Source organism: Myotis nattereri (assembly GCF_964212035.1).
Source record: "Myotis nattereri genome assembly, chromosome: 2".
Lineage (NCBI taxonomy): Eukaryota > Metazoa > Chordata > Mammalia > Chiroptera > Vespertilionidae > Myotis > Myotis nattereri.
In genome coordinates, this window is record NC_138076.1 from 181,662,738 (window position 1) to 181,680,725 (window position 17,988).

General features: G+C 38.6%; 1 protein-coding gene across 1 annotated transcript in view; it reads left to right on the plus strand.

Annotated features, from left to right (window-relative positions):
* The window catches only part of DNAI7 (dynein axonemal intermediate chain 7), a 58,513-nt gene that overhangs the window by 4,727 nt on the left and 35,798 nt on the right, over positions 1-17,988 (plus strand). The window contains exons 3-7 of the mRNA XM_081082324.1: positions 5,438-5,522; positions 8,985-9,076; positions 11,912-12,013; positions 12,865-13,002; positions 16,720-16,866. Of these exons, the coding sequence (XP_080938450.1) occupies positions 5,438-5,522; positions 8,985-9,076; positions 11,912-12,013; positions 12,865-13,002; positions 16,720-16,866 (564 nt within the window). The remainder of the gene's footprint in view (positions 1-5,437; positions 5,523-8,984; positions 9,077-11,911; positions 12,014-12,864; positions 13,003-16,719; positions 16,867-17,988) is intronic.

Genomic DNA, 17,988 nt, shown 5'->3' on the forward strand with positions numbered 1-17,988 from the left:
GCTCCTCCACGCGGGACGCCCAAGAGAGAAGCGGCCACGACCATCTGCAGAGGCCAATATTTAAAGGGGACAACTACATCCGTGTTCAGGTTCCCATAGCAAGCAAAGCCAAATTACAAAAGCTCATGCTCGTTGCGTAGTTTTAGCCAAGCTGTTCATCATCCTCCTGCTATTCATTTCTGGGTCACTTGAAGGTCAGGACTGTTCTTAATTGTGATCTGTCTGTGCTTTGTGGGCCGTTGGTCAGGTGTGTGAGCTCAGTTCCTAGAGACTTTGCACAGGCTGTTGAGCGGCTGAGGTGGCTGGGTCATTAAGCAGGCCTAAACATTTTTTCTGCTCTGTAGCAATTTGAGTCCTGTTTTCTATGGAACATGCAATGTTGACCCTAAAATATAAATGATGTTAATTAAGTTCAGGTCATTAAAATTGCATCTTTTTAAATACAATGTGTAAGAAAATGGAATAAACGCATACCTGACTTCATAGTACAAACTGAGGTAGCTTGTCATGAAGATGCATATTAACATGTTTATTTGTATTAAAATATGAAGTCAGACTGTCTTCTGTCATTGTGATGTTGCTGTTTGGTTTAATTGTGACATGACCAATTGGTTTAACTTTGAAAGCCAGACTTTGAAAATTAGGTAAATAGTAGACACTTTTTATTCTTTGAGCAAAATCTGCAGCTTTAAAGTTTTGATCAACTTAAAATTAAAGCAAGTGGTGAGATAAAATAATTTTATAAAAAATATTTTTATTTTTTTCCATTTCCAGTAATGTTGGGCTTAAAAGATTTTTTGGATCAACTTTTATGCTGAAAACAAACAGGGCTGACTAAAATATACATATAGATCAAAACTGTCATCTTAAAAGTATTTAGAGCTAATAAGATAGAAATTAACACAAGAAACCCTGTATGAAGGCAGAAACTGAAGAAGTAACAGAAGCTCTGTTATCGTGAGATCATTTACAGACCTGGGCAAACTTGAACTTTGGTCTTAACAGCAACAATGGAAGCCAAACACAGTGGAATAATGTCTTCAGTAAATAACTGCCAATTTAGAATTCTGTAACAGTTCAAATAGTTTTCAAAAATAAAAGGGAAATAATACTTTCCCCGGCAAAAATTGAGTTTCCACCTGCAAGACAGATTACATGTATAATGTATAAAACAATCATCATAATAATATGTGGATTCAAAAAATAAACTAAGATGCATGACAACACACAACCCAACATTTTCGTCAGTTGATATCCACATGTTGTAGGTAACGGGAGCAGCACCAGGCGTTAGGCCTGACCTGGGTTTAGCAACCTCAGTACTTGGAAAGAATTCAGAGCCAAGACTCAAACTTTAAGAGAACATTTATTTGGAAAATCACAGAGGAAGAATAAGTAATTTGTAGAAAAAATGGGCTTAAGAAACAAGTTATAACGGTAAAGGAAGGGCCCTTGGAGCTTAGACATGAAGAAGGCAGTGGTAATGCTCCTGGGAGAAGGGAGAGGGTGAAGGAAAGAGGGGAGGGAGAGGCAAAGGTGCATTGTGCTCCTGGGAGTAAGAGTGCACTGGGTCCTCGGTCCTAAGGTGCTGGGGTCCAACCCCAGCAGGTCCAGGGGTCCCCAAAGGTGTGGATGGAGTCGGCGAAGAAGGAATGACACGGAGATAGCGTTCAGTTGATCAGCAGCCTAGCCAGGATCTCTAGCCAGGATCTCCAGCCAGGTTCTGGTCTGGATCTCCAGAGAGGTTCTGCTTAGGATCTCCAGCCAGGTTCTGTGTCCATGTTCTTTTGCTAGGTTCTCCAGGTTCTCCAGCCAGGTTCTGTAGCCATGTTCCCTCGCTAGGTTCTCCAGCCAGGTTCTGTGTCCATGTTCTCTTGCTAGGTTCTCCAGGCTCTCCAGCCAGGTTCTGTGGCCATGTTCCCTCGCTAGGTTCTCCAGCCAGGTTCAGTCACCAGGTTCTAGTCAGGTTCTCTTGCCAATTTCTGTAGTCAGGTTCAGTCCAGGATCTTTTGCCATGTTCTCTCCAGCGAAGTTCTTCTGTCTCTAGGCTCTGTGTAGGTTCTGTCTTCTAAGTTCTGTGTTGTTACATCTGTATTTATACCAGTTGATTCAATCCTATCAATCTCTATTACAAAGGTTAGGGCGTTTCTTATCTCCATTCCAGGGAGTAAAGATTATGTAGCTTAAGCATGATTGTTCGTAGTTAAAGTGCTTAATTACCCACCTGGCACTTAGTTAAGAGGTTTTATTCCCTCCCTAACTTCAGGGGAAAATCCCTACCTGGGGAAACAACCTTTCTCAGAGAGGAGACCTTGGTTAAAACACATAGTGCCAAGAAGGTGAGCAAACATATTAAGAACAGTATGCCATATATGCCAGGTCCTTTGAAACAGCAAGGATGGACCGGCTCCCGGCACTAAGGGTTTAAGGGTGGAGATTTTAGGGGAGGCACCAGGCGACGATCTCAATAGAATATTCGGCAGCTTTCCCAGTGTGTCCATTCAGCATCTAGGTCTCCACTGGTTGGTTGATCCATGCCAGGGCAGGGCGTCATTATCCAATGCAGTCCATCCTCAAGTCAGCCACGTCATCACTTGTCTGGTTTTGCTGCTTTTCTGGGTTTGGGGCTGAAGTACAACTGAGGCCTGGATATTATTTCTAGGGAGGAAAGGTCACTCTGGGGCAAGATCCCATTCTACAATTGTCCTTTGCTATGCACCCAGGGCTTTCTGCCCTGGTGATCTTCTGTACCTGGCCTACCATCCGTGCTCTGCTCATGTCTGTCTAACTGCTTACCACACATACAGTGGAATATTTTCTTTAGCTATAAAATGGAAATATCAGTACCTACTATGCCATGGATAAACCTTGAAACATTATGCTCAGTGAAAGAGACCAATCACTAAAGACCTCACATTGTATTATTCCAGTTAAATGAAATGTCCAGAATAGACAGATCTATACAGAAAATAGATGAGTGGTTTCCTAGAGCCAGGAAGTTGGGAGGGAATGGGGAAGGGTGACTGCAAATAGATATGGGATTTCTCTTATGGGGGTGATAAAAATGTTCTATAGTTATGGTGGTGGTTGGTTGTACAACTTTGTGACTACATTAAAGCCATGAATTGTATACTCTAAATGGGTTAATTGTGTGGTATGTGAATTATATATCAGTAAAACTGTTACAAAAAGATACATGACAACAACATGCATGATTTGGGTAGGGAGAGGGTAAATTGAGTTAAGCTGTTCTAAAGTCCATGTAAGGTTTCATAGTAGGATAAATGTAATCATATATTAGTTATATATGTTGACTTTCTAGAATAGCAACTAAAACGATATAAACACAGTATATAAATTCCAAACTAGTAGAGGGAAAATAGTGGATTGACAAAAAATAATCAACGGAAAAGATATCAAGAAAGAATACAAAATGACTGCCAAACAATACCCCGAAATAAAAAAAAAAGAAAGCTTGTCAGACTGGATAAAAAATAAAATCCACCTCTTGGTTTCTTGGTTCTTTTGGGCTCTTGGCTTTCTTGGTGCGTGGTGGGGCTTTTTGTCCCTGCTCTCCTGCATTCTCCTACATAGCCCAAGGCTGTGTGGACCCCACACGCTATGGACTACAACTAGGCCGATGCTGTGCCGCTCCTGGCTCCAACATGAAAAGGAAACTGGACACTGGCTTTGCTTCCAGCTTTCCTGAAACCCCAGCTACACTTCTTCTCTCACTGGACTCTAGTGGGATGCTGGAAACGCAGAGATTTAATTCCACACAAAAAAAGTCATGAGTTCTCCCGTGGGGAAAAATATTCAACAATAATCTTTTTACAAACACTATGCAAATAAAAACACAGAAAAGTTGAAAATAAGATAATGGAAAAAAGGCATGTTATGCAAATACTAGAAAAATGAAAGCTGATATAAAGCTATATTAATATTAATATCCAGCTATATTAATATTTTATACAATAGACTTTTAGGCAAAAAGCACTTCTAGAAATAGAGAGGGTCATTTGTAATGACAAAGATGTGACTAAGAAAATATAATTTTAAATTTGTGTGTACCTAATTACAAAGACTTTAACTATACACTAGAAATTTAGAGAACTAGCAGTAGAAGTAGGCAATCGTAGTGGGAGATTTTCTCTTTCAGTAATTAGAAGGTTGGAATAACATGAAGAACAAATCTAATGAATTAGACATGTTTAGAACATGGTACCCAACAAACACAAATTTAAAACATATATATATTATCTTAACATCTACCCGCAGTAGATGTTAAGATAATGACCATAAAGGCCTGTCTGTCCATCCTGGGAAAAGGACCAGATTGGGTAAGGGACACAGAACTCTGGAAGATCTACAACATGGGTTGGTTCCGGGCAGGATCCAGCGTCAGCCCACTAGAGCTTGGGAAGTTGATTGGTTAGTTTAAAGAAGTTCCTGGTCCTTCACAAACCCCAGGTAATATAACCCACGCTTAACAAAGCGCTCTTGCCCAGTGGGACTGGCTCAGTTGGTTCTGTGTCCTCCTGTGCATCCAAGGGCTGCCAGTTTCAGTTCCCAGTCAGGCATAGACTTGCAGGTTTTTGGTCCCTGGTTGGGGCACCTGCAGGAGGCAACCAGGGCGATCTCTCTCTCTCCCCCTTTCTCTAAGCATGTCCTCAACTTAGGATTCAAAACAAAATAAAACTCCCTCTCTCTGACCCCATAACTCAACTCACACTAGCCGGAGTGCTCATGTATCCCCTCTGGACAGCAGCCATGTGACTTAGCAGCTGCCCGGGGCCAGGGGCGGGCAGCAAGTCCTGGCACAGTGCTAACCAGGAGAGCAGCCTAAGCTATCCCGGGAAAAACTGGACTCTATTTCCTTCTTGGGATAGCTGCCCCTCATATCAGAATGTTAAAATTTTGGGGGCACAAACTTAAGTATTATCTGCTCTGTAAATTTTACTTGATCCCAGCTATTGAAAATAATCTCTCCTTCCTTCAAACTTCAAAATAATTCTCTGTTTTGTCTGCTAGTCATAAAAATTTCTTTAATCTTTGTAGACATGTTGCTGTATTAAAACTGTTTTTACATATATCTTCTTTTAATCCTTACAACAGTAAAATGAGGTTCTATTTAGCACCACTTTAAAGATATGAAAACTGGGAATGGGGGAGTTACTTAAATTGTACATACTTGTCAGTATTACTCTTGCTGTTGAATAATTTATATGCTTATTTTTTCTTTCTTGTTTTCATACATTGTCCCTTAAGGCACTGAGTCAAGGCTTTGCATATAATAGGTTGTCCTATTTGAATGAGTGAAAGACTGAATTCATGGGAGCAAAACTGTTTTTCATAATTATGTTTTGAGGGAATGTGCTTGTAAGTTATTTAGGTATACGTTAATAGCCTTTTTTGGAATGTTGTGGCCTTCGTGAAGACTGGCAGTAAGAAAAAGAAATTCTCCAAAATTGAACGACTGAAGCAGCTACAAGAGGAGGAGGAGAAACGACTAAAAGAGGAAGGTACAAAATACAGTTATATACACAGTTATACTAATTTTATATGTAGGTTATACCAACCATAGGTTGGTATTCCTGTAATGCAGTCAAAATATTTTTAAGGAATTTTCAAATTTCTTTAATTTTTCAAGTTTAATTTTTTATAACAGATGCCTACTATTTAAGGGTATCCAGAAAGTTGATAGTACACACAAATCACTTTCAGATATATCTTGAAGTAGAGTTGTCAGAGAAAATACAGGATGCTCAGTTAAATTTGAATTTTAGATAAACAACGGATAATGGTATAATTTGCCCCATGTAATATTTGGGACATACTTAAAAAAAAAACCCAAGAAAACAAACAGTTCATTATTTATCTGAAATTCAAATTACAACAGAGTATCTTTTATCTTTATTTGTTAATTCTGGCAATCTTACTTGAAGTATTTATATTTACAGATGAAATAGAGGCATCGGTGCTGATTGTGCAGTGAGAATTCTGACACTCAAATTCATTAAGTATGGGAAATATATGTTAGCAAGAAGTACACACAACTACCTCAATTCTTATAGTTTAACTAGAGGCCTGGTGCATGAAATTCTGCACGGGGGGGGGGGGGTGTCCCTCAGCCCGGCCTGCACCTTCCCCAATCTGGGACCCCTCAGGGGATGTCTGACTGCAGATCGGGCTTAAACTGGCAGTTGGACATACCTCTCACAATCCGGGACTGCTGGCTCCTAACTGCTCACCTGTCTGCCAGCCTGATTGCCCCTAACCACTCCCTGCAGCTTGATTGATGCCTAACTGCTTCCCTGTCGGCCTGGTTGCCCCCAACTGCCCTCCCCTGCCAGCCATCTTGTGGTGACCATCTTGTGATGACATGAGGGCATCATGTGAGGGCGCGAGGACCACCTAGGCTTTTATTAGTATAGATAATACTTATTTGCCAAATTTAACCAAATTTCATTTGTTTAAAATATCTATTAAAATTAAAAAATATATTATTTAAAATAACAAAAAATTATTTTAAAAATGTAAATATTTCAAGTGGTTTTAGCTTTTAACATTAAAAACATCTGTGGATTCAGATTCAGGTTTTAAAAGTCTGTCTTCAGGTTCCATATTAATTATTTATATATAATCATATAAATCCTTTTTAGGTGACTAATGATAAGACTAGAACATCAGGATCTAGGACTTGGGGAATGTTTTATTATATTGGGTTAAACTTATATTCTTTAACATATGTGTCACATTTTCCTTTTGATAGTGAAAGCAAGAAAAGATTAAGGTCATTGCTTTGATGATGTAGATATTACAAGATTATAGAAATCCTCTGGAATTATTACCTCTCCTTAATTATTAATTATTCATGATATATCTATCATTTTTCTATTGGATAAAATCATTATATGGGCCTATTTTTTTTTTTTTTTTTTTTGGCCAGAACATTTAATCATGTTACTTTTTTAAAAGAAATCTAGCTCTTGTCTTATTTCTATCTACTTATATAAAAACCCTGGGTGACAGCCCAGCTGCGTGCCCCGTCCTGGCCGCAGCGCAGCCTGCACTGTATATTTGTACAATAGGATTGTTTATTGCCCACCCCTCCCACCAGCCCGCCCAAGCCTGGGGACCGGTCTGGTCCGGCAGAGTCGCTTCCTGCGTTCAGGTGCACTGCCCTCCTGCTCCCGTTCGGGCTCCGGCTCCGGGGGTGGTGCCACCTGGGGAAGGGCTGGGAGGGGGACTGGATAGCTCCCCAGCACCCTTTAAAGCCCTACCCCAAGTCGCTGCCTGTCTGACAAAAATTAAAAACAAAAAACAAACCCTGGGTGTAACATCACGGACAGAAGCCGACCAACCGGGAGGAAGTCAGTCCTGCAGGGGTTGTCTTGGAAACGGCTGCACCCTCCCCCAGCTGTTTCCTGGAAGGTGAGGTTTCAGGCAGGAACCTGCCCTCGGAGCAGAGCATAGAAGTGAAATGATTTGTAATGGATCTATTATTGAAGCTACCTTTGGAAATACTATATCTATAGACCAGTGGTTCTCAACCTTGGCTGCACATTAGAATCACCTGGGAATCTTTTTTTTTTTTTAATATATTTTATTGATTTTTTACAGAGAGGAAGGGAGAGGGATAGAGAGCCAGAAACATCGATGAGAGAGAAACATCGATCAGCTGCCTCCTGCACGCCCCCCACTGGGGATGTGCCCGCAACCAAGGTACATGCCGTTGACTGGAATCGAACCCGGGACCCTTGAGTCCGCAGGCCGATGCTCTATCCACTGAGCCAAACCGGTTCTGGCCCATCAAATTTCTTAATAATATTATTCCTTCGGGAATGCCGTGTCATAAATTAAAATTGAAAGTGGGTGCAATCATCATGCTATTGAGAAATCTCAATACTAAATGGGGTTTTTGTAATGGTACCAGATTTATTATCAAAAGATTACGACCGAACATTATCGAAGCTGAAGTATTAACAGGATCTGCAGAGGAAGAGGTTGTTCTGATTCCAAGAATTAATTTGTCCCTATCTGACACTGGCCTTCCATTAAAATTGATTCGACAACAGTTTCCCATGATGCCAGCATTTGTGGTGACTATTCATAAATCACAAGGACAAACTCTAGACAAAGTAGGCATATTCCTACCTAAACCCGTTTTTGCACATGGTCAGTTATATGTTGCTTTCTCTCGAGTTTGAAGAGCATGTGACGTTACAGTTAAAGTTCTAAATACTTCATCACAAGGGAAATTAGTCAAGCACTCTGAAAGTGTTTTCACTCTTAATGTGTTGTACAGGGAGATATTAGAATAAGTTTAATCACTTTATCAGTCATTGTTTGCATCACTTGTTTTCATATCATGTTTTTGTTGTTTTCATATCATGTTTTTGTTGTTTTCATATCATGTTTTTGTCATTTTTATATCATGCCTCTGTTGTTATATCCTTTTGTTACTGTTTATTTATTAATAAATTTATGTATTATTTTCATATACATTTTACTAATTTCCTTTCATCTCTCACACTTCTATTATAGAGAAAAGGCAAATAGCAATATTAAAATATCTCTGCTAATTAATTCCCTTTTTAAAAAAAAAATATATTTTATTGATTTTTTACGGAGAGGAAGGGAGAAGGATAGTTAGAAATATCGATGAGAGAGAAACATTGATCAGCTGCCTCCTGCACATTCACCACTGGGGATGTGCCCGCAACTAAGGTACATGCCCTTGACCAGAATCGAACCTGGGACCCTTGAGTCCGCAATCCGATGCTCTATCCACTGAGCCAAACCAGTTAGGGCAATTAATTCCCTTTTAATGTGCACGAATTTCGTGCACCAGGTTACTAGTCACATAATAAAGGTCATTACTTCTGTTATCGTGATTGCATCTTGCAAATATCTGAAGGACCTTTAAGGGCTTAAAAATAGATTGATTTTATCAGTTAAAAAAATGTCTTTTTGTTCTTTAGAGGAAGCCCGTGTGAAATCTGAAAAAGAAGAACTAGCAAGGCTTGAAATAGAACAAATTGAGAAAGAAAAATGGCAACAGCTTGAAGCAAAGGTAAATTAATGTTAATGATGTTATTAGTGAGGACAAACTATATGGCTATCAGATCTGTTGGGCCATTTAATGTCATTCTCCTCCAGAAGCTACCAGTAACATTTAGGCCTATCTGAACTGGCTTAACTCACTTAATTCTACCATAAGATTAATGACATGTCATCCACATTTCACAGTTGAAGAAATTGAGAAATCAAGCTAGGTCAAAGCCAGACCTAGACATAAGTACTCTTGTATCTGAGCCCTTGCTTGTAAATATTGTTATTATTCTCAATCTGTTTTATAGATAATTAAACAGGGACCAAAAAAAAAAATTCAAATTCTACCTCTTCTTTTTTAGTTTCACTTCTCTTTTTCACCAGAATTTTTCAGATCAGAAGTTCTGAAGTATTTTGATCTCAGGAAAAAAACAACCTCGTTACTCTTAAAAATTGAAGACCCACAAGGAGCTCTTTTAATATGAGTTATATCTATCAACATTTACCGTAGTAGAAATTAAAACCGAGCGCCCTACCCTAGCTGGTTTGGCTCACTGGATAGAGCGTCGGCCTGGGGACTAAAGAGTCCCAGGTTCGATTCTGGTCAAGGGCATGTACCTTGGTTGCAGGCACATCTCCAGTAGCAGGGGTACAGGAGGCAGCTGATCGATGCTTCTCTCTCATCGATGTTTCTAACTCTCTATCCCTCTCCCTTCCTCTCTGTAAAAAAATCAATAAAATATACTTAAAAACAAACAAACAAACAAACAAAAAAACTGAGCGCCCTAGCCAGTTGCTCAATGGTTAGAGCGCCAGTGCTTGGACTGAAGGGTCTCGGGTTTGATTCAGGTCAAGGGCACACATACTCGGTTTCAGGCTCCATCCTTGGCCCTGGTTGGGGCATGTGTGGGAGGCAGCCAATCGATGTGTCTCTCTCACATCGATGTTTCTCCCTCCCTCCCACTCTCTCTAAAAAATCAAAGGAAAAATATCCTCAGGTAAGGATTAATGACAAAAAATAAGTAACTAAAAAATTTAAAAACATTATATTAATAGATTTAAACATTGTTAAAAAGAAACATTAATAAAAATTAATTCACATTAACATTTTAAGGAAACAACTATATATAATTATTTGTACATAATATATATTATTTAGTTATAATTAACATAAAACATTATATTAGTTTCAGGTGTGTAGCATGATTTAATACTTGTATATGTTGTGAAATAATCACCGCAATAGGTCTAGTTAACATCCATCACCACACATTATATATATATTTTTTTAATTAGGAAAATGAGTGGCATTGGTTATGTTTTTAAAATCTTTTTAATGTCTGACTTAACAGAGGACAACTGGATTCTCACATCTACTTCAATATTCTGTTACAATGTGTATTTTTTACAGAAATATATGAAGAAAATCCGGCCTCACCCAGATATGTAGTTGAAAAAAAGGAGGAATATTGCATTAGACTTTCAAATAATTGTGCATATTTTTCTTTATTACTGTACCAAAAATCAATAAGTGGTAGTTCTTAATGTGAAATCTAAAACCATATCAATGGACTTTTTATACTCTATTACACTGAAACATCGATCTATTTTACACTGTGAATAAATCTTGTTTGTATTCATGCATGATTTTGCAGTTGGTTGCTTGGAAAAGTTTGGTTCACTGAATTATTTGCTTGCAAATGTGGATACATTATTATTTATTTTATTATTACTATTTTTTAAATTCTCACCTGAGCCTATGTTGATTGATTTGAGAGAGAAAGGAGAGTGGGGGAGGGGGGGCGTGGAGAGAGAGAAACATAAGTCAGTTATCTCCCATTCGCACCCCAACACGGGTGGAACGTGCAGCCGTTTAATGTACAAGATAACGCTCCAACCAGCTGAGCCACCCAGCCAGGAGAAATACTGACACATTTTATTATTCACTGCAAAAAAAAAGAAAAAACCACAAGCATGCCTTGGCCGATTTACTCAGTGGTTAGAGTGTCGGCCCTTGGACTGAAGGGTAGTAGGTTCAATTCCTAGTTAAGGGCACGTATCTTGGTTGTAGGTGAGGATTAAAATTAATTAAATTTAAAAACCACAAACATTAATATAATTTCTAATCAAATCAGAAAAAGTTCTTAAGGATTTCAAAACTCTCACAGTGGTAGATACCAATTTTCTAAAATTTGAAATTTATTTGAAAGCTTGAATTGGCAACAAATGCTTTAAATTGTCTCCTGGAAGTGACATGCTCAATTCATTCATTTTTGAGAGAATGTCTGCCATAATAATCAAATAAGTACACAAGGATTTATTCCTCAAGATGGTATTGTCTGTTGATATGCAGCAGACATACTTTATGCTTACTTCCCATTTTATCACACAAAATATTAAAAAGACATATACTTAAAGGCTGAAATTTGATAAAATTAATAATCACTTTTTCATCTGGTCAATCTCACATGAAACTGGCAGTTTAATACCCATCCCCCTTGAAGAATATGGCCACTAGTACAATTTGTGCCTTGATTTACGCTAAGTCATCTGCAGTTTCATACCATTTTGCACCATCAGTGCAAATGTGTACACTGTGAGAAAGGCAGACAAAGTCTCAGTGTTATTGTGAAAAGGCATTTGACCTCCCACCTCCCAAAAGAGCCTTGAGATACACCAGGAGTCTGCAGACCACACTTTGCAAACCACTGTTTCAGATGAAACCTTTTAGAAATATCAGTTACATTCAAGCTAATTATAATATTTGTTCTGAAACGAAATGCTTTGCCAAGTAAATTTTATGCTACTTATGAAACACAAAGCTGAAATTAAAAATCTATGTATTCCCATGCAACAGGATCTTGGAAGGAAAAATGAAGAACTCGAAGAACTTTATTTATTAGAGAAATGTTTTTCTGAAGCAGAGAAAATGAGACGAGAACATAGATTGTATTCTCAGGTAAGACTTAATGTTACTATTTTTTTGAGATAATACTTTTGTACCACAAGAGGGAGTTATAGTCTGATATCTTTTTTAGTCTTAAGAAATTCTAAATTTGTCTATAAAAAAAAAACTCTAATATGACAGATTGATTATAGCGAAGTAAACTCATATAGCTTTGCAGACAACTATTTGTCAATAATAAGGTCCTTGAAACATTTACATCCTTTGACTGATTTAATTTTTGGAATCTTTACTGAGGAAATTATCCTAAATTAAAATATAAAAACTGGATTTGAGGCAATCTAGTGTTGCTCAAAATGGCATTAACTTTAGAAACAATATAGGTGATTATCAGAAGAAAAAGGAAAAACTGTAATAGTATGACAAAATATGATTATGGTATAATTTTAAGCAAAATATTTTAAGTACAATATGATTACAAATGTAGAATTTGCATAGATTACAAAATGACTGGAAGGGTTCATACTAAAATGCTAATGGAAATGAATAGTTAGTAATCATTTAAGAAGTGGAAATTAGCCCAAGTGTTGGGTTTTGTAAATATAGGACCTCTAGGATTAGAGAGGAAAGCAAAAACAAAGCCAGCCCATACATTGTTTTAAAATTAAAATGACAATAAATATGTATTTATTTGAATGCTTGAAAATTATTTTTCTGAAGAGGAATTTGGTTATTTTAGAGATAAATCAAGTAACTGGTTAAAGTCATAATATATCTTTAGCCTAAATTGGGAAAACTAGGTTATGAGAGCTCATACTTAAACAAGAATTTACTCTTACTTAAACATAATTTACTCTTTGGTTGAATTGCATAAGTGTGAACCTTCAAATATTTTTACTCTACAGTGGATCCACTACATTCAATGTGATGGGTGTCCTGACCCCTCAGTAGCCCAGGAAATTAACACTTTCATTAGCTTATGGAAAGAGGAAAAAAATGAGACATTTGAGGAAGTAATTGCAAAGAGTAAACTAGTGCTATATGTAAGTACTTGAGTATTATTTTATAATTTTAAATTACTTAAGTTACAAAATAATTCCAAAAATAGAAATTAAATAAATATGATAGTTGCCAATTAATGACACTGTTGCTTCCTTGGCTATGGAGAAAAATATTTGCTAACCTTTTCTTTTTTTAAAAAAAAAAACTCCTAAAATCCTCTTGATGCCTAAGGTGAGGTCAACATAACATAAATGTGAAGTATTAATTGTAATGTGTATCTAATTCAAGTGAAAAATTAAGTTGCTTCTATTTATGTAAATAATTTCGGGGGAAAGTGCATACTTTTATTATCAGCTGGCATTATTCACTATTCAGTGATGCAGTACACACGTTTTTATTGTTAACTCTGTGCCAGGCACCTACTCATTCAGGCAGGGAAAGTATAAAGATGATTAAGAAATACTATGTTCTATTTCTGCAAACAGGATGGACAGACCAGCCTGAAGAATTCCCACTTTACAATAGACTTAAAAATGCTAGAAAACATTTTTCATTTATTTTTATTTTTTAAAGTTTTCCCCTTCTTTTTGTTGTATTTCCTTTCATCTTTATTGTTGAAAGTATTACAGATGTCCCCCCCCACTTTTCCCCTTATTGCCCTCCTCCACCCAGATCCTGCCCACCCAGGCCTTCACCACCCTATTGTCTGTGTCCATAGGTAATGCATATATGCATATAAATTCTTTAGTTAATCTCTTCCTAACCCTCCCTACCTCTTCCCTCTGGGATTCATCAGTGTGTTCCATGTTTCCATGCCTCTACTTCTATTTTATTCATCCGTGTGTTGTGTTCATTAGATTCCTTTGTTTATTTTGATTTTTAGATTCAATTGTTGATAGATATATATTTATTGCCATTTTGTTGTTCATATTTTTTATATATTTTTTTCTTCTTCTTCTTAAAGAAGACCCTTCAACATTTCATGTAGTACTGGTTTGGTGGTGGTGAGCTCCTTTAGCTTTTTCTTCTCTGTGAAGCTCTTTATTTGATCTTCAAATCCAAATGATAGCTTTGCTGGGTAGAGCCTCCCACACACTGTGAGATATTTCACACCAATGGATTCATCATACAGTGTTCTCGCCATTGCATGTGCTCTCTACCAGGGAGGCTGCCATGGTATGATGCTGGGCCAGGAGTCTGGTGCTCTGCCATTAGCAGGGTGGCTGTGGGAGGTAGCACTGGAGTTCGCTAGTGAGGAGCAAGAAGTGGTATCTTGCTGTTACGAATGTGGGAAGTACAAGTAATGAGTAGTAGGGAAGATGAGAAAAGGGTAAGTGAAAGGAGACAGCAGAAGAGAGAAATCACAGCAATGGGAAACTAAAACAGGAAGGCACAAGAGCAACAGAAAGGACTGGGTAGCAGAGAACCCATGGTAAACATCAAGTTCCAAGTTATCAAATTATTTCTTTGACACACTCTGAGATAACGCTTACTATGCCAGACTTTGGAAAGAGTAACTTGCTGAATTTTCATCATAACCCTGTGAGGAAGGCACCATCATTCCCATTTTACAGATGAAGTTGAGGCAGAGAGATGTTAAAGAACTTGCCCAGGATCACACTGGTAGTAAGAGGTGGCTAGAGCTGAAACCCACTGTCTGGTTTGAGTCCATACTACTCTACACTGTCATGTGGCCTCTCCTAATTTAGAAGTTTTCTATTTATCATCTGTGTCAGTGTTCAGAGCTAAATTCTGCCACTTACTAGTTGTTCCTTGATCATGCTGTGCCTCAGTTTCTCCCATTACTTTAAATATCTTGCCACCCTTTCCTCGCTTGCGTGGTTTATGAGCAGTTGGTTGTAACTATTTGCTCCTCTAAAGGTAAGACGTTTTTCCTACCGGTTTCCATCAGGATTTTTAAATTTATCGTTTGTTTTTTATAGTTTGAAAATGATATGCTTAAGTATAATTTGGCGGGAGGGGCGGGGGTGGTGGCATTTATCCTGCTTGATGTTCTTTGAGCTTTGTGGAACTGTGGTTTGACCTCTGACGTCAATTTGGAGAAATTCTTAGTCATTATTATTTCAAATATTTCTTCTTTCCCTTCTTCTCTTTTTTCTTCTTTTGGTGTTCCCATTATGTGGGGACTGCTCTTAGTCATTGTTTCACCGTCCTGGGATATTCTGTTCTGTTTTTTTCTAGTCTTCTCTCCTTTGCTTTTGGTTTTCCGTTCTATTGATATGTCCTCTAACTCAGAGATTCTTTCTTCAGCTGCGTGTAGTCTGCCAGCGAGCCCACCAAAGGCATTCTTCAATTCTGCTCCAGTGTTTCTGATCTCTATGATCTCTTTTTGGTTCGTTCTTAGGATTTCCATCTCTCTGCTAATGTTATCCACCTATTCTTGCATGGTGACTTCTTTATCCACAGAGTCCTTAGCATATTATGTTCAACACAGTTGTTTTAGATTCCTGGTCTGATCACTCCAACATCCCTGCCATGTCTAGTTCGAATGCTCTGTCTCTTCAAATTGTGTGGGGGTTTTTTTGTGTATTTTGTTTTTGCCTTTTGGTATGCCTACTCATCCTTTCTTGAGAGCAGGACCTGATGTGGTGGGTAAAGGAACTGCTGTAAACAGGTGTTGAGTAAGGCGGTGGTGAGGGATGGCAAGGGAGGGGAAGCGTTCTCTAGTCCTGTGATGGGCCTCAGTCCTAGCAGCCCTGTGCCCCTGGGGCAGGAACTTCACACGTGTCTTTAATTTATCCTACCTCTCTCAGGTGGAGGGGTGACTGCAGCCAGCTGGGGTCGGCTCTTTCCTGTCCCCCAGGTGAGGCAGGTCTGATAAAACTCCAGCGGGTCAGGCTCTGGTTAATTAGTTTCCAGAGCTCAGTGAAGGAGAAGAGGATGTCCCGGTGCCTTTCACAATGGTTCCCTTTCCCCTCCCAGTGCCTGAGCACGAGGGGATGTTTCTCCTGCGTTTACTGTGGGGAATGGTGGAGGTCCTGCGGGTCCATGCCACAGTGCCCTGGGCTCCCCGCCTCCCTCGACCCTGTCCTGGGCGCTGAGCCTCCAGCAGCTCGTTTCTTACAGCTCAGGGCCCTGGTTCCGGCCCAAGTTCCTGCTCAGTCCGGTCCCTGTATTCACCTGGGAGTCTCCCCAATCGTGGGGGGCAGGGACTTGCCCTGTGTCACCCCTCAGTTATGGATCAAAGAAGAGTTGCTGACTTTCCAGTCTGCTCAGCTCTTTACTTGCTGGGACAGAGCGGTGCCCCCCCCCCCCCCCAGCTTCTTACGGGCGGAGCCGGAGGATCCCGAGTTTTCTCATCTATAAAGTGGGCACCGTAACAGGACCCGCGTCACAGAGTTAGGAAGAGGATCCAGTGAATTAGAACACACACAGCGTGTAGACTAGTTCCCGGCACCTGGTAAACATCCCGGAACCGCTGGTGACTTTCCTCCTCCTTCTCATTGTTCTCACGTTGGTGCGGTTCCTGTTGTGCCCCAGCCTTAGGTAGCCAACCATCTGTTGTTACTCCTGCTTGAGAATTCTTAGCGTGGAGTTCTGGGAGGAAATCACTGTGTTTTTCTGTGCTCTTAAAGAATATAAAAATTATTTCCTCGATTTATTTTACTGACAATAAGACCTGTTCTTCGATTCAAAAATATTAGAATATCCCCCTTTTCACCTTTTCTTTGTTTGTCAGAATTGATTTACTTTTATAGCACATTTTTACCTCACAGTTTTTACTTGTTGCTTTATAGTTAATTGATAGGTTGAAATTAATTTTATTGGAAACGCCATCTCATGACTTGCAAGCGAAAAGCATCCTGCAGTACCAGGGCTCCATTGTGGAGCTGCGGGAGCTCCTCCACCTTAAGTTCAACATCGCCACGGAGCTGCTGCTCAGGGTGAGTGCGCATTGGCTCAGCTGTGAGGATTAACTTCTATAAGGGCTAAAATAAGGGTATGCTGTATAATTAAAAATCCAGTATTTTTTAATTTAAAAATTAAAAGTTTCAGAAAAGGCAGTGGAATACTTTAAGGCACATGTATTTATCCACTTTTAACAACTGTAAATATTTTATTTTTAAAGAAATAAAACATCAATATAGCTAAAATCTAGTTTTCTTTTATTATACTTGATAACATTTACTAGGATCACTATAAAAATAAATTTACAAGACATTATATATGAGGTATTTTCTCTAGATCAGTTGGTACAGGATTACAATTATTGTAGTCACTATGTTTTTCCGAATAACTTAGCACTGATGGTAATATCCAAATAACCATAAAACCATTATTATACTAAGAAAATTCATAAAAATTCTATAACATCTTCTAATATCCAGTTTTATATTTAAATTTTCCCTAATACCCCATGGATATCGTCTATAGCTGTGTTTTATATTTTTAAGTCAGAAAACCATCTAAGGTCACATTGCTTTTGGCTATTCTGCCCCTTTTTCTTTTGGTCTAGAAAACAGTCCTAGCCTTGGTATAGTCTTGGTAGCATATGTTCTAATTCCTTAGAGAACTCCAAAGAAGGCTTAAACTTCACTAAATTTATTGTTAGCAATGATATTCATATTATAACTTTGCAACTATTTTATATTGTAAGAAAAAGAAAATAAGGAAATATAATTATTAGTCAAGATGTTTATTGTAAGAGAAAAGTGATAACAGTATGTAAAAGAAAGTATTAGAAAAAAATACTGTAATGTTGCCCTGGCCGGTTTGACTCAGTGGTTGGAAGTGTCTCTGGTTAGATTCCCAGTCAAGAGCGCATACCTGGGTTGCAGGTTGGATCCTGGCGCTGGTTGGGAGCCAATGTGGAAGGCAACCAATTGTTGTCTCTCTCACATCAGTGTTTCAAACTCTCACACTCTCCCTCTCCTCCCTCCCTTCCACTCTCTCTCTAAAATATCAATGGAAGAAATATACTCAGGTGAGGATTGACAAAAAAAAAGTACTGTAATATATATAAAACAGATATATCAGTATGAACTCTTTTTATTACATATAAAAGA